Raw genomic sequence first — 22139 nt, 5'->3', positions numbered from 1 at the left:
CTGTCTCAAAAATAAATAAATGTTAAAAAAAAAAAAATTAAAAAAAAAAAAAGAAAGAAAAACAAAACAAAACTCTTATCAACCAGGATGCCTGGGCGGCTCAGTTGGTCAGGCGTCAGACTTCGGCTCAGGTCATGATTTTGCGGTTCATGAGTTCGAGCCCCACACCTGGCTCTCTGCTCTCAGCACAGAGCCCGCTTTGGATCCTCTGTCTCCCTCTCTCTCTGCCCCTTCCCCGCTCGCTCGCTCTTTCTCAAAAATAAACATTAGGGGCGCCTGGGTGGCGCAGTCGGTTAAGCGTCCGACTTCAGCCAGGTCACGATCTCGCGGTCCGTGAGTTCGAGCCCCGCGTCGGGCTCTGGGCTGATGGCTCGGAGCCTGGAGGCTGTTTCCGATTCTGTGTCTCCCTCTCTCTCTGCCGCTCCCCCGTTCATGCTCTGTCTCTCTCTGTCCCAAAAATAAATAAAAAATGTTGAAAAAAAAATTTTTAAAAACAAAAATAAACATTAAAGAAAAAAAAAAAGATTCTGGAGCCACCTGCCAGGGCTCAGAACAAACCCAGCTTAGCCACACTAGCTATGTGACTGCGGGCAAGTCTTTTGACCTTCCCGAGCCTCAGTGACCTCACCTGGAAAGCGGGGATACTAACAGTCCCTTCCTCATGACCTCGTGAGGATTAGGGAAGGTGACGCCTGGTGCTGTTAGATGTTGGCAGGAGTATCACTATTTCAGTGGCAAGTGCTCAGCGTCTAAATCCCTCGCCCCTCCAGGTCGGGCGGGCGGGAATGCACCGGTGCACCCGCCTCACTCAGGCCGACGGGTGTCAGTTGACCGACCGACCGACAACGGATGGCGGGGCGTCCCTCGGCGCCTGCGGCTTCTGGGGCGAACAGGCGAGGGCTCAGAGACACAGGCCGGGCGGGACCACGGGTTTATTGGGAGCTCCACGCGTGCACTCACAGCGTCACACGACAAGGGCATGGTTACCCGGAAGGCGCGAGGTGGCCTCCACCCACGGCTGGGCCCGGAGGCGGTGGGGTGCAGTCTCCTTCCTGGTGGCCCCGGGCCCGGCGGGGGCCTTCCTCCCGGGCGGCTGAGGGAGGGCACCGGGGTGGCCCGGGCCTGGCAAGGGGGCGAGCAGGGAGCCGGGGGACCGGGGCGGGTGGGGGGGCCTGCACCCTCACTCCAGGGACTGGAGCATCAGCAGCTGCTTCAGCACCTTCGTCTGGCTGGTCTCGCGGATCTCGCCGGCCAGGAACATCTCGTCCACGACCGTGTAAACCTGAGCGGAGGGAGGTCGATGGGGCGGGGGGGGGACCCCGGTGTGAGGGAGGCCTCCCCACCCCCCAACAGGTGCTGGTCCGAACCCCTGACGACAGAGAGCCAGGAAACGGACAGGGGCAGAGGCACCGGGCGGCCCGCCCTCCTCCCTCCTCCTGACCGGAAGCCCACCTTGTAGAAATTGAACACCAGGTCCAGCTCACAGACGTTGTGGAAATACTCGTTTAAGACCTGGGGGAGGAGGCAGAGATGGTAAGAGCCGGGCAGGGAGAGACACGCAGAGAAACTGAGGAAGGGGGAGGCAGGGAGGAGGAAAGACGCGGTGACAAAGACGGTCAGAGGCAGAAAGTCAGGGGCAGGGATGATCGGAGAGCGAACAACGGCAGACAAGACAGACAGGCAGAAGGAGAAAGAGGAAACTGTACGGGCAGGGAGGGGCAGAGGGAGGCCCCCCCACCCCCCCCCCCCGCCTGCCCCTGCACCTCCACGAAGTTGTGGATGGCCTCCAGGTAGGCCAGGTTGTTGTCATTGACATCCACGCAGATGCAGAAGTAGAGGCCAGCGTAGCGTCGGTAAATGATCTTGAAGTTCCGGAACTGCAGGGCAGAGAGCCTGTCAGCGCCCAGCCGTGCCCAGGACCCAACGTGCTGGGCAGAGCGGAGCCAAAAAATTCCGTCCGTTATCCCATGCACGGTCCCTGAGGCCCTGCTCTGCGTCTGGCCCTGTGCTGGGGACACAGTGGTGACGGAGACAGGCCCGGCCCTCCCCTCGCGGGGCTCCCAAACCCACAGAGGTTCATCCACGGTCATCCCCAGCCTGGGGAATCCAGGAGGGCTTCCTGGAGGAGGGGGCGTCTGCACTGAGGTCTGCACTGGGAAAGTAGATAAAGAGATAGATACAGGGGCACCTGGGGGGCTCGGTTAAGCATCCGACTTCGGCTCAGGTCATGATCTCGTGGTGCGTGGGTTTGAGGCCCGCATTGGGCTTTGCACGGACAGTACAGAGCCTTCCTGGGATTCTCCTTCTCCTCCTCTCTACCTCTCCCCCTTTGGCATGGTGTGCGCGCACTCTCTCTCTCAAAGTAAATAAAATTTGTTTTAAAAAAAGAGAGGGGCGCCTGGGTGGCTTGGTCGGTTAAGCCTCCGACTTCGGCTCAGGTCATGATCTCGCGGTCCGGGAGTTCGAGCCCCGCGTTGGGCTTTGTGCTGACAGCTCGGAGCCTGGAGCCTGTTTCAGATTCTGGGTCTCCCTCTCTCTCTGCCCCTCCCCTGTTCATGCTCTGTCTCTGTCTCTCTCTGTCTCAAAAATAAATAAAACATTAAAAAAAATTTAAAAAAAAATAAAAATAAAAAAAGAGAGAGAGATAGATATAGATACAAATAGGCATCAGGGTTTGCTAAGCACAAGGTCTTTGGCCAATATCTGAAAAATCCCAGCTCTGGGTCTGGTGTTAGAATGTTTTGTCGCCACCTGGTGGAAACTACAAAACATTAGTCCCTGATTTTTATGCCTCTTTTTTTCCTACGCCCCCCCCCCCCCCCCCCGCCACCCCAGGCTCATCCTTCTGTTAATTTCTATACTTTGAGTATGTTTCCTTTCCTTTTTTTTTTTAAGTTTATTTGTTTACTTTGAGAGAGAGAGAGAGAGAGAGTGTGAGAGAGCCGGGGAGGGGCAGGGAGCGAGGGAGAATCCCAAGCAGGCATGGGGCTCAATCTCAGGACCCTGACATCATGACCTGAACAGAAATCAAGAGTCGGATGCTTCACCGATTGAGCCACCCAGGCGCCCAGCACTTTTTTTTCTTAAAACTCTCCGTCTCCCACTGTCACCCTCCCGGCTTGTTCCTATGCCTCAGTTTTAAATTTGAAGGCTTCTCGGGGAAGCTGGGTGGCTCACTCAGTTGAGTGTCGACTCTTGCTTTCGGCTCGGGTCATGATCTCAGGGTCCTGGGATCGAGCCCCAAGTCAGGCTCTGCACTGAGCGCCTGCTCGGAATTCTCTCTCTCCCTCTCCCTCTGCCCCTCCCCACGGGCACCTTGTGTGCTCTCTCTCTCTCTCTCTCTCTCTCTCTCAGGGATCCGGCCCCACACCTTCACGCCTTCTCCTGCTATATACTCTCAGATGAGTCTCTTCCCGCAGACTGGGGCAGGCCCCCTCTGAACTGCCCCCACCACGGGGCCCCCATCCCCACCCTGACCACTCCAGGCGTCACTGTCTGGGGGCAGGTCTGTCTCCTCACTGGACTGAGCTGGGGCTGTCACCGCTGTGTCCCCAGCACCACCCTGCACGGGAAGAAGGCCAAGCCCTAATCCCTGGAATCCGTGAATAGGTGACCTTACATGGCAAAAGAGATTGTGCAGGTGTGCTAAGTATCTTGAGATGGGGAGATCCAGGATTATCCTGACGGGGCCCAGAGCAATTCCACAAGGATCCTTATAAGGGAAAGAAGACGACGGGAGAGTGTGGGTGGGAGAGAGAGTTCAAGAGGCTATGCTGCCGCCTTTGGAGCTGGAGAAGGGGCCCCCCGTGCAGAGGAACGCAGGCCGCCTCCAGAAGTGGGGGAAAGGCAAGGAAACAGACTCTCCCTGGAGCCCGCAGAGGGAACTCAGCCCCTGCTCAGCCATTGTGGACGCCCGACCTCAAGAACTGTTGAGACAATGAATCTGTGTTGTTTGGAGCCACTAAGTTTAGTAATTTGTTACCACAGGGGCGCCTGGGTGGCTCAGTCAGTTAAGTGTCCCAACTCTTGATCTCGGCTCAGGTCATGATCTCACAGTCAGTGAGTTCGAGCCGCACATCGGGCTCGGTGCTGGTGGCGTGGAGCCTGCTTGGGATTCTGTCTCTCCTCCTCACCTACCCTCCCTCACTTGTGTGCGTGCTCTCTCTCTCTCTCTCTCTCTCTCAAAATAAATAAATAAACTAGAAGAAAAAAGTGACTTGTTACCACAGCAGACGGAATCTAATATAGGTGCTAAGGAATAGGCATTCATGAACAAACGAGAGGAAGAAAGTTTGGGTGGCCTGGGCCTTCTCGTTGGGTACTCATTCTTAGGTTTTCCTCTCACAAGTCCCCTCCTCCAGGAAGCCTGCCCTGATCTCAGTCTCCTGAGAGAGACAGTATTTATTGTCTCCTACCCGTGATCCTTCCCACTTCGTTGGGGGAGGGACCAATTCTCTCTTTTTTTTTTTTTAATTTTTTTTAACGTTTATTTATTTTTGAGACAGAGAGAGACAGAGCATGAACGGGGGAGGGGCAGAGAGAGAGGGAGACACAGAATCAGAAGCAGGCTCCAGGCTCCGAGCCATCAGCCCAGAGCCCGACCCGGAGCTCAAACTCACGGACCGTGAGATCGTGACCTGAGCTGAAGTCGGACGCTTAACCGACTGAGCCACCCAGGCGCCCCACCAATTCTCTCTTATTCCCCACTGCATTCCCTCCCCTGGGAACCCCTCCCTGGCCCTCAGGCTGAGTCAGGCGCCCTCCTCCCACCCAGCTACTCCGTCCCAGCCCTGCCCTCTCTGGGTGGTCGCGGGAGAGAGTGGGGAAATAAACGCACAAGGGAACAAAATGAATGAATGAATGGCCTGCATCGGGAGGAACCGAAGATCTGGGCGTCAGGGCCCCTTGTGACCTTCTCGCCTGCCCAGCTGGCCTCACCGACCTGCTCCTGGTCCCTCAGCACTCCGAGCAGGAGGCCCACTATGCTGGCAGCAGGGGACAGGGCATCCGCCCCCCTCCTTCCGTCCTGCACCTGCTGCACCGGCTCTGGCCCCGTCGCCCCGCTCCCCGCAAGGCCCCCCATCCCATCCTCCTCCTGGAAACCCTTTTCTCTAGGCTGCTGGGACCCCCGAATCTCCTGGCTTTCCTCTGCCTCCTCACCTCCCGCCTCTAGATATGGCCTCTCTTCTCTCCTTTGTTCCCCTCTGTCGATCGTCACCCCGCCCCCAACCCCGCTAAGTCCCTCGGCCTTCCTTGCCCGCAGTGTGCAGAACCTTCCAGATCACCACATCCTGCCCAAACTCCGGTTCATCACTCCGTCCTGGATTCTCCGCTGGGGTGTGAACAGACACCTCACTCCTGGCCTTCACCCTCAACCTGCTCTTTCCTGAGCTGGCCCACCTCCCTCCTCTGCCCAAAACCCTCCCGGAGCAGCCACCGCACTCACTCGTAAGAGCTCAAGTCTTAGGAGGCCCACGAGGCCCCAGGTGATCTGTCCCCGTTATCTCTTTGACCTCATCGGCCCTCCTCCCTGCCTTACAGCACCTCAGACCCGCTAGCCTTCTTGCTATCCCAGGAATGCCCCACTAGGTTCCTGCCTCAGGGCCTTTGCTCGCTACTCCTTACTCGCTACTCCCTGGGTTGGGAGGGCTCCCTCCCTCTCAGATATCATCTCCTGCCACTTCTTCAGCCCCTTCAGGTCTTGGCTCCAATGCTTACCGTTTCCAGACTTCCTCCTTAAATCCCTGACACCTGCATTCCGACCCCCGCTGTACACACGCCAGCACTTCACCTCCCACAGATGACGCTTTTGCTCCCCGGCACCTATCACCACCTGCCAGGCTCTACCTTTGTCACCAGTCTCCCTCTGAGCAGAACATCAGTGCCCTCAGGGCGGGGACTTGGCTCTCTCAGTTCCCGCACCCAGAACAGTGCCCGGCGGGGGCGCCTGGGTGGCTCGGTCGGTTAAGCGTCCGACTTCGGCTCAGGTCATGATCTCACAGTTCGTGAGTTCGAGCCCCGTGTCGGGCTCTCTGGTGTCAGCGCAGAGCCCGCTTCAGCTCCTCTGTCTCCCCCTCTCTCAGCCTCTCCCCTGCTCGATCTCAAAAATAATAAACATAAACGTAATAATAATAATAGTAAGGAAAAGTGCCCGGCATACAGTAGGCCCCCATTAAATGTGTTGAATTTACAGGACAATCAGCCTGGCTGATGCCGTGGGAATTAAAGACACAGCCTTCCTGATTTAAAGACACCAGGTTGGTTCAGGCAGTACAGCCAGGGTCATGAGTTCAAGCCCCCTGTTGGGTATGGAGATTACTTAAAATGAACGAACGAACGAACCTGAGACATAGCAACAAACAGCCATACAAGATCCTTGACTGGCTCTGAATAATCAGCTACGACAATCTGGGGGACACTGAACTATTGATTGGGTATTAGAGTAAATAAGGGAGTATGATTACTTTCATCAGGTCGGCTAATGATATTGTGGTAACGTAAGGAAGCATCTTTATTTTCTGAGATAATTAGGAGTGAAAAGTCATCATCTCTGTAACTTAATTTCAAACACTACAGCAAGGGATAGTTCGCTACCTTAGTCTCTACTTGTGTGTGTTTTTCTAGAGTTTTATTTCATTTTTAAGATTTTATTTTTAAGCAATCTCTACACCCAATGTGGGGCTAAACTCACGACCCTGAGATCAAGAGTCACGTGCTCCACCGACTGAACCAGACAGGTACCTGGGCGCCCTCATTTTTATAGTAATTTTTTAAAGTAAGTTTCTTTTTAATGTTTCTTTACCTTTGAGAGAGAGAGAGCGAGCGAGCACGAATGGGGGACAGGCAGAGAGAGAGGGAGATACAGAATCTGAAGCAGGCTCCAGGCTCTGAGCTGTCAGCACAGAGCCCCACGTGGGGCTCGAACCCACGACCTCTGAGATCATGACCTGAACCAAAGTCGGACGTTTAACCATCTGGGCCACCCCAGGCGCCCCTTTATAGGAAGTTTTTAAAAGGCACGAGAAAAAAAAAAAAAAATCCTTCAGCCAAAAGAAAAAGAAAAGGTAGAGGAAAAGGGTGAAATATTAATACAGATGAAATCTGGACAGTGGGTGCATGAATATTCAATCAACTTCCTTCTCACTGTATTAATCTGTATGTTCGAAAATCTTCACAACGTGGGGACCCTGGCGCCTGGTAGAGCGTGTGACTCTTGGTCTCGGGGTTGTGGGTTCGAGCCCCACGTTGGGTGTAGGGATGACTTAAAACTAAAATCTTAAAAAAAAAAAATTTTTTTTTCCCCCACAATGAAAAGGTCTTTGCAAAGAAGGAAGATCGCCAGCTCAAAGCGTGTTGAGGGAATGAACGCGGGAAGGAAAAGAGGGCCCGAGGGGTTCCTGCCTGTAGGCATAGGGCAGGAGGCTGGGCAGGAAGGACGGGTGGAGGGAAGCAGGCGAGTGTGGTAGGCATGGGGGGGGGGGGGCAGGGGAGCATCACCTCCACAAAGTTGGTGTGTTTGGCATCTCGGACAGTGACCACGGCGTGCACCTCCTCGATCAGCTTCTGTTTCTCGTCGTCATCGAACTGCATGTACCATTTGGCCAGGCGCGTCTTGCCCGCCCGGTTCTGGATGAGGATGAAGCGGATCTGGGGACAGCAGGGGAAAGCGGAAGTGAGCGTGGCGGGGAGAGCCGGCTGGCCCAGGATGCCCCGCCCCAAAGCCCCGCCCATCCCCACGGGCCACGCCTCCCGCCGCCTGCCCTCTGGGGTCTCAACTGCTCCCCAGAGCCGGGTGGTCCCCACCCCCCAAGGGAGTGACTTTTCCCACCCCCTGGCCCTGAGGCCCAGGCTCCGCTATCTTTGTCTGTTTGACCTTGGACAAAGGATCCGCCCCCTCAGCCTCAGACTCCCCACCGGCAAAGTAAGTTTCCTAAGAAGATCCATCTTGTCAGTGTTCGGTGGGATAGAGGTTTACAAGCTTAATTCAGGAGCCGGCACAGAGCATGCGCTCGGGAAATGTTTTGAGTTTCAGACTTCTGTGGTCTGAATCCGGGAGACCCCACTCCTTTATTTTCTTTTCCTTAACCAATTTCTTAAATTTCACCCACTTAAAAGATATGTTTCTTTCTTTTGAGAGAGAGAGAGAGAGAGAGAGAGACAGAGCGCACACATGTGCAGAGAGAAGGAGAGAGGGAATCCCAAGCAGGTTCTGCGCTGTCAGCGTGGGGCCTGACACCAGGCTGGATCTCACCAGCTAGAGATCACAGAGTCAGAACCTTAACCGACCGCGCCACCTAAAATTCACCCATTCAAGATGTATATCGTTCCAGTGGTTTTTAGTGCATTCATATGATTGGGCAAAAATCACTAGGCTCTAATTCCAGAATATTTTCATCACCCCAGAAAGAAACCCCCACCCGTGTAGCAGACACTTACCCTCCCTCCGGCCGCTGGCAAACAAGAACCTTTCTATCTCTATAGATTTTCCTGTTCTGGACATTGCGTGTGAATAGAATCAGAAACTATGTGGCCCTCGGTTTGCCTTCTGTCCCTTGGCGATGTTTTCAAAGCGCACCCACGTGGAGGCGTGTGTCCAGGCTTTACTTCTTTTCTTTTCAAAAAAAAAAATTTTTTTTTTTTTACGGGGCGCCTGGGTGGCTCAGTCGGTTAAGCGTCCGACTTCAGCTCAGGTCACGATCTCGCAGTCTGTGAGTTCGAGCCCCACGTCAGGCTCTGGGCTGATGGCTCAGAGCCTGGAGCCTGCTTCCGATTCTGTGTCTCCCTCTCTCTCTGCCCCTCCGCCATTCATGCTCTGTCTCTCTCTGTCTCAAAAATAAATAAACATTAAAAAAATTAAAAAAAAAAAAAAAAAAGAACACAGACTCTAGAGCCTGAATGAATCCTGGCACTCCTGGCTGTGTGTCCATGGGCAAGTAACTTGGCCTCTCTGGGCCTCAGTTTCTCCTTCTGTATAATGGACATAACGAGAGCACCTCCCTAAGATAGTCGCAAGGGTTAAGAAATGTCAGGGGCCCAGCACAGTGGCTGGAACATACTAAATGTTACACAAGTGTTAGTCCTTAGTGATATTATAATTCACCATCATTTGACTTTAAGAAAACCAAGGCCCGGGGCGCCTGGGTGGCTCAGTCGGTTATGGGTCCGACTCTTGATTTCAGCTTGGGTCAGGATCCCGGGGTCGTGGAACAGAGCCCCATGTCGGGCTCCGCACTGAGCGTCGAGCCTGCTTGGGGTTCTCTCTCTGTTCCTCTCTCTCAGCCCCTCCCCTGCTTGCACTCTCTCTCTCTCTCTCAAAATAAACACACACAGTGAGAGCGGGGAAGAGGCAGAGAGAGGGAAACACAGAATCAGAAACAGGCTCCAGGCTCCAGAGCTGTCAGCACACAGCCCGACGCAGTGCTTGAACCCACGGACTTTGAGATCATGACCTGAGCTGAAGTCGGATGCTTAACCGACTGAGCCTACCCAGGCACCCCAAATAAATAGTTAAAAAATAGTAAGAAAAGAAAAGAAAACCAAGGCCCAACTTCACCCAGCTAGGAAGCCTGCCTTTAGGCCCAGTTCTGTTTGAGACAGGCATGCGTATACCCATTTATACATGAAGAAACTGAGGCTCAGAGAAAGAAGTCTCACAGCCACAAAGCACACCTGGGAGTCGAAAGGCTTCGCTCTGGACCCCTTTACCCTGGCTGACTCTCCGGGAGCCTCTATCCATTCATGGGAGTCCACTCTCTTTCCTAAGCCTCACTCTCCCAATAGTCCCCCTTCCCCCAACCAATCAAGACAGACAGGAACAGGATATTACACTCTCCTTCCAAGAACCCCATCTGCTGAGCCAGGGAAAACCACTTCCTAGCAGGCCAGGGGTCCTGGGTACAAAGGGAAAGGGCCTGGGCCTGACTGGGGGGAGGCTCACTAGACAGCCACAACCTGTGGCCAGAGCCAGAGATATATAGGGTATATGGGGGAGGAGAGCTCAAAGAACTGAGGGAGAGTCCTGCCGCTCACCCCCAAATTCCCTTACACGCCTCTTCCGTATTAGAATCTCTCCACCTCTGGGAATCTGCCCTAAGAGGTCCCTTCCCTCCTGCACCCTCACCCCTCTGATGTTCCCTCTGGATGCCCCCCAACCTTCCCTGTCTCTGAACCCCCATCCCCTGGAGCTCTTCCGTTTTGACTTCCAATTTCTGGGTTTCAGTCAATCCCCTCTTTCAGGCCTCAGAAGGCCTTTTACTGAGGACATCCCTTCTCTGATGCCAAGGCCTCCTCCCCTGTTCCAAAGGTCCGTGTTGCCTCCAAGGACCCTGTTGATGGGGGAGACTCCCTCGTTCTGACACCCACCTCCATTGATCTTGTTTTCCAGCTCCCTGTCCAAAGACCCATCCTGGGGGAGGGAAGCCAAATCCAATGCCCAGTCCTTGCTCCAAAAACTCCATTCACATCCCTCACATTTGCATGTCTATCCCTACCCAAGACCCCTCTTCTTGGAAAGACCTGTTCCATTGCCCCCCAACCGTTTCTAATACCCACTCCCTACCTCCAAGCCTTCTCCTGCTTTGCAACACACTTCCCCTGACCCCATTCCCTACAGCAGCCTACTTCCCGTCTCCAGCGCCCAGGCTCTTCCCCTTGAGACTCTCTCATTCTCTTTCTCCCTCTCTCTCGTCAGCAGTACTCCTCCCGTTTCAACAGCCCCTCTCTTCCTTCAGTGTCAGTTTCCGCCTTCTAAAGACCCCTTCCGAAGCAGTCCCAGAGGTTTCCATTCTTCTCCAATTATCCTGCCACACTCCCAGAGATCCCTCCTCTTGGGTCGCCCCCTCCCCACCTCCCATTCCTTCTCCCCACCTCCGAGGTCCCGCTTCACGAATCGCCTCCGCATTTCAACCCCCCGCCCCCGCCATCTCCAATGTCTCCCGCACAGCCCTCTCCCCTTGGCACTCGGTCGCCAATGTCCTCTAGCTTCGAGACCCCCGGTGCGCTTCCGCGCCGAGAATCACCACCCAGTTGCCCCCTTCCCGGGCCTCCAATCGGCCCCAATCCCGAGAGCCCGCGCCCGGCCCAAACCACCGCACCGCGGCAGGGGACGCTTGTCAGCACCCAAGCGAGCCTCAAGCACCTGCACGCGGACCCACCCTGCGCCCGTCCCCAAGGTGGGCGCGCCCCCGTTACCATGGCGACCCCCGTCCGGACCCCAGCGGCCCCGGTCCCGCGGCTACTTGGCAGCTCCGGCTCCCGCAGCAGTCCGGGGTCCCAGGGCTAGAGCGGACTTCCGGCAGAAGAACGCGCCCGCCTTTTCGCGCACAGCCCACTGGGAACTGTAGTCTGAAGAATGCCTTCCCCGGCCAGGCTGCAAGCCTGGGAAAAGGGCTGGTCCCCCTTCCCAACATGCTGCGCGACTGTCCTTTTCCCACCCCACGGTACAGACCCCGAATGCATGCTGGGAGTTGCGGGTGATGGTCCCTTCCGAGGACTACAGTTGCGTGATAGCCCGCAACGGGGAGTTGCATTCTGGGAAATGTAGTTCTGGTAGTCCTCCCTCCATCCCTATCCTCCCAAGGCCAGAAGGGCATGCTGGAAATAGTAGGTTTTGTTTTGTTTTGTTTTGTTTTTAACGTTTATTTATTTTTGAGACAGAGAGAGACAGAGCATGAACGGGGGAGGGTCAGAGAGAGGGAGACACAGAATCTGAAACAGGCTCCAGGCTCTGAGCTGTCAGCACAGAGCCTGACGCGGGACTCGAACTCACGGACCTCGAGATCATGACCTGAGCCAAAGTCGGCTGCTTAACTGAGCCACCCAGGCGCCCCTGATTTTATTTTTTAACACTTATTCATTTTTGAGAGACAGAGCACAAGCAGGGGTGCATTAGAGAGAGAGGGAGACACAGAATCCGAAGCAGGCTCCAGGCTCTGAGCTATCAGCACAGAGCCCCACGTGGGGCTCAAACTCAGGAGCCGTGAGATCGTGACCTCAGCGGAAGCCAGACGCTTAACCGACTGAGACACCCAGGCACCCCTAAGATTTTATTTTTAAGTAATCTCCAAACCCACCCTGTGGCTCGAACTCATAACCCCAAGGTCAAGCATCGCGTGTTCCACCGACTGAGCCAGCCAGGTGCCCCTCTAGGTTTCTTTTTTGTTTTGTTTTGTTTTGTTTTAATGTTTATTTATTCCAGAGATAGAGAGCGGGAGAGAGCAGTGGAGGGGGACTGAGAAAGAGAGGGTGTGAGAGAGAATCCCAAGCAGTCTCCATGCTCTTCTCATGGAGCCCGACAAGGGACTCAATCCCATTAACCATGAGACCAGGACCTGAGCCAAAATCAAGAGTCTGACGCTCAACCAATTGAGCCACCCTGGTGCCCCAAGTTTCATTTCTTATAGTATCAGTGGGGAGACCCTCTGACTCCCTGAACTCAGGACTGACCTCCTAAGCTCAGCAAGCTCCCAGGAGCTTCCGCCTAACTGTCAAATTCATCTTTTGGAAATTAACTAATGAGTTGCTGGACTGGAGAAAGAAACATTTGTGGATGAGATGCCTGTGCGGATGAATCAGAAAGTGCTCAACAGTGACCTCAGTTTCATTGTAATGTTAACCCCCCCGCCCCCCCCCCCCACTGAATATTCGTCACAAGCCCTCATAAGAGGAGCCTGAGTACCGTGGTTCTGGGAGTCCCTGATCTGTCCCTCCCCTCCACCCTGCTCTGTCTCTCAAAAAGAAATAAAAATATTAAAAAAAAAAAACCCACATATCATAGAGCAATGTAAATTCAAAACGTGGTATTAGCAGATGCACCAACACATTGGCACGAAAAGGTTAGGGATCATTTCTATCTGGTGCACTGCTGTATCTCTAGGAAGGTTGGGATTGAGACAAGGTAAGCAAGGTGCCCAGGATATAAAATTAAAGAGGCACTCAAGAGTGCCTGGGTGGCTCAGTCAGTTAAGCGTCCGACCCTCCATTTCAGCGGAGGTAATGGTCTCTCGGGTTCTTGAGTTCGAGCCCCATGTGGGGCTCTGAACTGGCAGCGCGGAGCCTGCCTGGGATTCTCCGTCTCCCTCTCTCTCTGCCCCTCCCCTGTTCGCACTCTCTCTCAAAAATAAATAAATTAAATAAATAAATAAATAAATAAAACCTTAAAAAAAAAAAAAAAAAAGGCACTCACTCTTAGGTGATGACCCTGCCCTTGCAAGAGTCTGAAAGTCAGCACCTACTTGAGGTTTGTTCCCTGGACACCTTGCTTGGCTCGCCTTAGTCCCAGCCTTGACGTCTAGTGCTTAGCTCAGTGCCTGACATGAGTCTGGTGTCCCAAAAACTTTTGCTGGATGAATGAGTGAGTGAATGAATGAATGAACGAACGAACAGTTGTCAAGAAAAACACACTGTCCCCACTCTGACGACATTCACGGTCGGGCAGGGGACAAAGGACATTGTATCCACGAATTTTAAAATTACCTAGGAGGGGCACCTGGGTGGCTCAGTCGGTTAAGCGTGCGACTTCAGCTCAGGTCACGATCTTGCGGTCCGTGAGTTCGAGCCCCGCGTCAGGCTCTGGGCTGATGGCTCAGAGCCTGGAGCCTGCTTCCGATTCTGTCTCCCTCTCTCTCTGCCCCTCCCCCGTTCATGCTCTGTCTCCCTCTGTCTCAAAAATAATAAATAAACGTTAAAAATTTTTTTTGTTTTGGGCGCCTGGGTGGCGCAGTCGGTTAAGCGTCCGACTTCAGCCAGGTCACGATCTCGCGGTCCGTGAGTTCGAGCCCCGCGTCAGGCTCTGGGCTGATGGCTCGGAGCCTGGAGCCTGTTTCCGATTCTGTGTCTCCCTCTCTCTCTGCCCCTCCCCCGTTCATGCTCTGTCTCTCTCTGTCCCAAAAATAAATTAAAAAAAAAACATTAAAAAAAAAATTTTTTTTTGTTTTTAAAAAATAAAATTACCTAGGAAACAGTAAATACTATTTTATCTCACACAGTTTCTGTGGGTCAGGAGTTCGGGAGTTCAGCTGGATGATTCTGGCCTGGGGTCCCTCGTGCGGTTTGCAGGGGAACAGATTCTGTCTCTGCCTTCAGGAATCTCATGCCTGAGTGGTTTGGAGTCTAAAGGTGATATTCCAGAGACACGGAAAGAAGGAGCAATCCTAACACTTCCACTCTCGTATGGATTTTGAAATGATCCTTCCCTTTGCAAGGTCATGACGGTATGCTTGCCCTAGGGAAAAACTGGAAAGAGTCAAAATATGCATCGTGAGGGGAAAAGTCAGTTCGTTTATGTGCAGCTACATAACAAAATATGAGGCAGTAGTTAAGTTGACAGAGGGGCGCCTGGGTGGCTCAGTCGGTTGAGTATCAGACGCTTGAGTTTAGCTCCGGTCATGATCCCAGGGTCATGGGATTGAGCCCCACGTGGGGCTCTGCATGGAGTTGGAGTCTGCTTAAGATTCTCTCTCTCTCTCTCTCTCTCTCTCTCTCTCCCTCTCCCTCTCAAATTAAAAAAAAAGAAAAAAGAAAAAAAAAGGAATGAGAGAAACGTGTATGCATTGACACATTGTTGGAGACACAAAGGATGTTGTGGAGAGATATCCCCACAGTGTACCATTTGATCTTAAATTCATTGTGCCAGCTTTGTGTGTAGAAAATTTTCATATCTACAAAAAATAATTGTAAAGTTAGAACAACGAACTCCAATGTTTACTCGCCTGGATCCATGATTAGCTGACATCGTGCCCCATTTACTCTATGTACGTATGTATTGGAGCGATTCAAAAAAATTTTTTTTAATGTTTATTTAGTTTTGAGAGACAGAGAGAGACAAAGCGTGAGCAGGGGAGGGGCAGGGAGAGAGAGACGGAGACACAGAGTCTGAAGCAGGCTCCAGGCTCTGTGCTGACAGGTTGACAGTTTGTTCTCTGTATTTAAGAGTCTCTGCTTTTATCTTATTTTCCCTTCCTTCCCCTATGTTCAGCTGTTGTGCTTTTTAAATTCCTTATTTTATTTTATTTTATTTTATTTTATTTTATTTTATTTTAGAGAGAAAGAGAGTGAACGGGGTGGGGCAGGGGAAGAAAGAGGGAGAATCTTAAGCAGGCTTCTCCCTCAATGTGGAATCCAAGGCGGGGCTCGATCCCACCACCAAGAGATCATGACCTGAGCCCAAATCAAGAGTCAGAAGCTTAAATGACTGAGCCATCCAGGCACCCCAAGACATGAACAGTTTGAAGAGTCCACTTCAGTTATATTGCAAAATGTCCCTTAATTTGGGTTTGTCTGATGTTTCCTCATGATGAGATCCAGGTTTGACATTTTGGGGCAGAAATATGACAGGAATGATCCTGTTTCTTCTCAGAGTATCCCATAAGGGGCGTGTGATGCTAGTTTGTCTCATTTGAGTTTGATCATTTGGTGAGTTTGGTCACTGGGCTAAGGTAATGTCTGCCACCATTTTTTGTTTTTTTTAATAGGCTCCACGCCCAACATGGGGTTTGAATTCATGATCCTGAGATCATCTGAGCTGAGATCAAGAGTCAGACGCTTAACGCACTGAACCACCCAGGTGCCCCCACATTTTTCTTCTTAAAGGATATGTGATATATCTGATACCAAACGCATAAGCAACACAAGAAGAAAAAAAAAAGCTGAGCATCAAAATTAAAAACTTTTGTGCACCAAAAGACCCTATCAAGACAGTGAAAAGACAACCCATAGAATGGAAGTAAATATTTGCAAAGCCCCTATCTGGTAAGAGACTGATATCCAGAGTCATGTCTCCAAAGAAGAGAGACAAATGGCAAATAAGCATAGGAAAATATGCTCAACATCACTAGTGTTCAGGGAAATGCAAATGGAAACCACAGCGAGATACCACCTCACAACCATTAGGGTGGCCATTATCAAAAACAAAAGAAAACAACCACCACCAAAACAGTAATGACAAGGGTTGGCAAGGATGCGGGAAAACTGGAACCCTCGCACATTGCTGGTGAGAATGTAAAATCGTGCAGCCCCTGTGGGAAACAGTTTTGCAGGTCCACAAAAAAGTTATATGTAGAATTACTACGTGATACGGCAACTTTATGTCTAAGTAGATATTCCAAATAACTGAAAAGGGGGTTCACATACCTGTGCATCAATGGTCCTAGCAACATAATTCACGATAGCCCAAAATCCAAATGTCCAGTAACAGGTGAATAGATAAACAAGATGTAATATATACACTGAAACATTATTCAACCTTAAAAAGGAATGAAATCCTGATACACGCCCCCAACCAACGTGGAGAAAACTTGAAACCATCATGCTGGGTGAAATAAACCAGACACAAATGGACAAATGTATGGTTTCATTTACATGAGGTACCTAGAACAGGCAAATTTATAGAGACAGAAAGTAGTTCTCTCTCTTTCTTTTAGCAGGCTTCATGCCCAGCACAGAGCCAGCCCTTGATTTCATGGCCCTGAGATTAAGACCTGAGCTGAGATCAAGAGTTGGACGCTTAAGAGACAGAGCCACCCAAGCACCCCTGTTCCAGGTATTTTTCTAAGCGATTCACTTATGGAAACCTCAAAACAACCCCGTGCAGTAGGTATTAATATTATCAACTCCATTTTAAAGATGAGGAAATTGAGGTACAGAGAAGTTGAGTAACTTGCCCAATGTCACACAGCTAGTGTAAATGGTGGGGTTGAGATTCTAGTCCAGGCATTCCAGCTCCAGAGTCAATGCCTCAAGCCACTATACTATGCTGTGTTCATGTAAGCGTGTAGAGAGATCTGGGGGAAAAAACAAAACAAAACAAACACATTTCTGGAGAGGTAAGTGGGATGGGTTTAGATTCTCCATGGAGACTGAATTTTATCTAGAGGTTTTTAAAAAATATATTTCTTTAGTTTTAAGGGGAGGGGGGAGGAGGGGAGTGCAGAGAAAAGGAGACACCGAATACAAAGCAGGCTCTGGGCTCTGAGTCATCCACACAGAGCCTGAGGCAGGTCTTGAACTCATGAACCATGAGATCAGACTTGAGCTGAAGTCTGAAGTTCAACTAACTGAGCCACCCAGGCAGGCGCCCCTAATCTAGAGTATTTTAATTTTTTTGCAAGGACAAGAAATTCATGTAGTATTGCATAATTTTAAATAATTAAAGAAAATAATATATAACAGTGGGCAATATAATATATATTATATAACATATAATATATATTATATAACATATTATGTAACATACAATATATATTATATAACATTTAATATATCTTATATAACATAATATACATTATATAACATATAATGTATATTATATAACATATATTTTGCCCATTGTTATATATTATATATATTATATGTTATATAATATATATAATATATGTTATATAACATATAATATATATAATATATAACAATGGGCAAAATATTTGAACAGTACTTCACCAAAGATGCTATTCAAATGGACTTTATACCTATGAAAAGACGCCCAACCTCATAAATCACTGAGGAAGACAAATTAAGACTAAAAAGGATATGATTGAACAATCATTAGAATGGCCAAAATTAAATTAAAAAGACGGAAAAGGTGGGACAGCTGAAATTCTTACACCTGACTCCTGGGATGGTACATTCACTTTGGGGAAGGTGAGTACATGCCCGCCCTGTAACCAGCAATTTCACTTGGGGACATACCTAGCAGGAATGAATACGTATGTTTACCAAAAGACGTATTCTAGACTGTCACAGCAGCACTACCCAGAATAGCCCCAAAGTGGAAATTACCTAGATGCTCACGACAATAGAATGGCTACATACATCGTATTTCATCCACATGGTGGAATACTATGCAGCATTGAGAATGAACGATCGATAAGTACACACAGTATCCTGGAGGAATCTCACAAGGTTGATTAAAAGAGGCCACTTGTTGCATAATTCCATTTTTATAAAGTGTAAAAACGGGCGAAACTGATCTATGGCCATAGAAATCAGGATAAAGATTTTCCTCGTGGGAGGGAGTGACTGGAAGGGGTCACCAGGAGGCTTCTGAGAGATTGGTCACATTCTGTTTACCTGGGTGAACGTTACAGGGGTGTGTTTTCATTTTTTAACGTTTATTTATTTTTGAGAGAGAAAGAGAGCAAGCGTGAGCAGGGGAGGGGCAGAGAGAGGGAGACAGAGGTTCCAAAGCAGGTTCAGCAATGTGATGAGCGGAGACGCGGGACTCTAACCCACCTCGAAATCAGGACCTGAGCCGGAATCAGGAGTTGGCCTCTCAACGGACTGAGCCACCCATACGCCCCACAGGGGGTGTGTTCCCTGTGAATTACTCATGGAGCTGTATGTACCCTTGTGATTTGTGGACTATTCCGTATCTATGTTATATTTCCATTTTTGAAGTCTGTAGAAATTGAGAGGTTCTTTCATTATCCATCCTTCCACGAGCCATTAAGTGCGTGACCGCTTCGTTTCAACCGCTGGGCTGGAGACGGGATCCAGCAGTGAATCCGAGCGGGGATCCGAGCATCCCCGCCTCCCGTTCCTTCCTCGTGATTGGCTGCCCTGCCGACCAATGGCGGAAGAGTTCACTGCTCTCTGTCCTCCCGGCGGCATCAGCTGGCGGCAGCTTCCTCTGTTCGGTTTGTAGGAGGCGCTGTGAGCTCACTGACTTCTTGGTCGAGCGCAGACCCGGTCCCCACCCTCTGTCTGATTTTTTCAGACTCTGAGGAATGTACAGAGAATATACGCCAGCACACTCACCTCTTTGCAAAACTCTTTAGTGGATTTTTCTGGCTGTGTATCTCTACGAGCGGGGTCCAGAACCCCAGGCTCCGCCTGCCTCGTACCTACTCCGGCTCTCTGGCTGGTCTGAGTTCCAGTCCTCGGAGCCCTTCTGGGAGATGCTTGGGAAATCTCGGCAGCGGCCCAGGCCAGCAGTTGGTACTTCTCTCTCTGTCAGCTAATTGTTTACTCGGTTGTTTATTTATCCTGGAGCGGAGGCTAGCAGGGCAGTGAGGGGGCGGCTGCCCCCAGGGAAGCCTGCTTCCTGTGGTTGGTTTGCTAACACCGGCCCTCCGGCAAACTGGAAAGAAGAATTGCAGAGCTGGGAAGACCCTCTTGATAGTTCAATTGTTCATTCAAGGAAAACACTGCCTGAGACCCTGCCTTGTGCTTGGACCTGTGCTGGAGACATCGACAGTGACTGAGATAGCCCTGGCCCTGCCCTCAGGGGGTTCACAGTCTGATGGAAGACAAAGACCTGTTGCCAGGCAGGGACAACCCAGGGTGATCAGGGATTGGATGAAGGGCCCAACGGGGCTGTGAGAACCTAGGGGAAGCACCAGACTAAGCCTGCGTCTTAGGGAGAGCCTCCTGGAAGAGGGGGTCATATGAGCTAGCGTCTGAAAAAGGGGTAAGAGTTAGTCCTTAGACAGGACTGTGTCTTTTCGGCCATCCCCTTTGTTTAGCATGGGATTCATTCATTTATTTATTAACTAGTATTTATTGTGGGCCATTTGCCAGACTGCAGAACTAGCCCCTGCCTTCAAAGGGCTCACACATAAAATGGTGATGCCAATACAGAACTTCAAGCCCTGGTGTAGTGCTATAAAGAAGTAATAAGTTGTAGTCATCTGATCCCCATTATCTGGGTTTGAATCTCGAGTCTGCCAATTACTAGCTGTATAACCTTCCTGGGTCTTGGTTTAGTACAACAATGACACCTACGTAAAACCTTTTACTGTGAGTAACTTGTTCTGCAAGTGTTCCGCAAGACGAGCAAACATTTCTAATTTTAACTTGATAAACGAGCGATGTCTTGCAATACGAGTGAGTAGTATGTGATACTGAATGTCACATGAGCACAACTGAGCCAGTGGTTCTTGAAATTTGCTTTGATACATGCTTTGGATTACAAACATGTTTCCTGAATGAATTATGCTTGCAAACCAAAGTTTTACTGTATAACCTACTCATTGAGGATTAGGTGGGTTCATATGTTTAATATGCTTTAGAATATCACCTAGTATAGGGTACCTCAGTGGCTCAGTCAGTTAAGCGTCTGACTCTTGGTTTAGTCACAGGTCATGATCTCACAGTTCTGTGCTGATAGTGCAGAGCCTACTTGGGATTCTCTCTCTCTGCTCTTTCCTCGCTGGTGCCCTCTCTCTCTCTCTCGATAAATTAAAAAAATGTTTAACACAATGTCACCTAGCATAAAGTACCTGTTTTCATCAAAGGATGAGTCAGACCAAATCTGGGAGGCTGCTCTGAGGAAGTGATTTTAAGCTGAGAGTCGAAGCACAAAGGTAGAATTGACAGGCTCCAAAAGACAGAGAGAAGGACATCTAGGTCCAGAGTGAACCCAGTCTTCTCTATTCTGGGTGCTGTCGGTTCACAGTCTTTCCAAGAATGGAACGACCTGGAACATTGCATTGGGAGTTAAAAAGACGTATTAAGTAATTTGAGGTGGGGGGATCCGGTGTTCCCTCAAGTGATCTCAAAATAATTTAGGAACCAATGTTCGCGATGACAGCCTAAAGAAAACCTGGGCCACGCACTTGACTGGCTAAACAAACTCGGAAAAACAAAACAAAATGAAAGGAAAGTAATGCACATCTAAAAATCAGATTATATGCATAAAAATGCCAAGTTAAAAAAAGTCAAGGGAAACGACTCTGATCGGTAATCAAAAAAACCTTTATTTAATGGGATGTTTTAAAACTTGAGTGCATGTAATTTTATCAACGTTTGCAAAGCAGTTTTTAGTACTTAACCGATACAGCTCATTTAATTCTCTCAGCAACCCCATGAGGGAGGTACGATTATTACTCCATTTTGTAGATGAAGAGACTGAAGAAAGAAACGCAAAAATGCAATAGGAAACAGCCTTTCTTCATGCATTCCGTAAATACTGACTGGATGCCCAGAACGCTCATCTTCCACGACGCGTACTTCCGGAGGGATCCCAGAGGAACCCCTCCTGGGTTCAGAAGAACTCAAGGGTTACCGCAGTGCCCCCTTCCCATCACTACTGTTACCCTCCACGGGCCGGAACTGACATTTGATTTGCAGTCATTTGCACAACGCTGACTTGGAGGTCAGGGCTGTACGCAGGAGCGTACCCTCGTCCCTCTCCCGGGCATCGGTCGAACACAGAATCCTAAGCCAATTCGTATCCACCAGCGCGTTGCCTGCAGATTTTCATCACCGCCGAGGGAAAGAGCACGCGCTCCCCAGCCCTGCCCCTTCTTCCGGAACGACAAATTGCCCGGCATGGATTGGGGTGAGGCGGGCCACGCCTCCTCGTGTTCCCCAATCAACTCCCTCGCTGGGTGTCCTTGCTCCTCAGCCCCTCCCCGCTGCCCCACGTTACGTCGCCCCCTCTCTCCTCCTCCGTTATTCCAGGGGCTGAGGCTTGCGCGGCAAACCCACCTCCCCTTGCCTCCTATTGGCTGGTCAGGTCCCGCGCGAGCGGGATCGCGCCCTTCGCCCCCGCCCCCAAAGCCGGGCCATGTCTCTCCCCTCCTGCTTTCTCCACGAGTCCCCGCAAGGAGGGGATCGGCTGCTTCTGGCGCGCGCAAGGCCGCGCGCGACTCCCGCGGGCCACTCCCTCCGTCTCGCGCTAGGCAGCCCCTCCCGCGCACGCGCACTTGCCCGCCCCGTTCCCTCAGCCCGGTCGCAGGCTGCCTGGTGCCGTCTCGCGTCGCAGCCACCGCAGTAGCGGCATTTCTTTGGGGCGCACGCGCACTATGGCCTCCGCGCCCGTTCCCAGCCAGAGGCCGCGGTAGTGGCACTGAGCCCCACGGGTGCGTAGACGCCCTCGCCTCATCTCCTGCCTGGCGCCGGTTATCCCCTTGCGGCGCGCGCCCAGGGGCCGTTATCCTCCTGCAACGGTCCGCGTGCCACGCACGCGCAGTTGGCGAGGGGCGCGCGCGGCGGGAGCGGCGGCCGCAGGAAGGAGGCGCCGCCGCCGCCATTGCGAGGGAGGGAGGGAGCGAGCGAGGCTGGTCCGCCCTCCCCCTGGTTCCCGCCCCTCCCCCCTTCCCCTCCCCGCCCCCCCGCCCCGAGGGAGAGCCGCGGCGCGGCGGGAGGAGGAGGTGGAGGAGGCGGAGGAGGGAGCCCGCGAGGGAGGGTCCGCCCGGCCCCCC

General features: G+C 51.4%; 1 protein-coding gene across 2 annotated transcripts; it reads right to left on the bottom strand.

The window, feature by feature from the left end:
• Nucleotides 1-917: 917 nt before the first annotated feature.
• Nucleotides 918-11339, bottom strand: AP2S1 (adaptor related protein complex 2 subunit sigma 1). Of its 2 annotated transcripts, XM_058707113.1 has the most exons (5): nucleotides 11191-11339; nucleotides 7498-7647; nucleotides 1764-1877; nucleotides 1453-1512; nucleotides 918-1282 (listed from the first exon to the last, which is right to left on the bottom strand). In XM_058707113.1, the coding sequence occupies exons 1-5, from the start codon at nucleotides 11191-11193 to the stop codon at nucleotides 1181-1183; spliced, it is 429 nt and encodes a 142-aa protein (XP_058563096.1). In that variant the 5' UTR covers nucleotides 11194-11339; the 3' UTR covers nucleotides 918-1180. The 2 variants fall into 2 exon arrangements, with proteins under 2 accessions (XP_058563096.1, XP_058563097.1); XM_058707114.1 differs by lacking the exon at nucleotides 1764-1877.
• Nucleotides 11340-22139: the final 10800 nt, after the last annotated feature.

This window comes from Neofelis nebulosa, chromosome 17, assembly GCF_028018385.1.
Source record: "Neofelis nebulosa isolate mNeoNeb1 chromosome 17, mNeoNeb1.pri, whole genome shotgun sequence".
Taxonomy (NCBI): domain Eukaryota; kingdom Metazoa; phylum Chordata; class Mammalia; order Carnivora; family Felidae; genus Neofelis; species Neofelis nebulosa.
The sequence above is the reverse complement of the archived record's forward strand: the minus strand, read 5'-3'. Positions and strand labels throughout refer to the sequence as shown.

Excerpts from the sequence above, each read along its gene's own strand:
- AP2S1 (XM_058707113.1), bottom strand. Across the intron at positions 1,878-7,497 it reads AACACACCAACTTTGTGGAG|TTCCGGAACTTCAAGATCAT; the intron begins GTGATGCTCCCC and ends TCTGCCCTGCAG. Across the intron at positions 1,513-1,763 it reads CCATCCACAACTTCGTGGAG|GTCTTAAACGAGTATTTCCA; the intron begins GTGCAGGGGCAG and ends CTCCTCCCCCAG.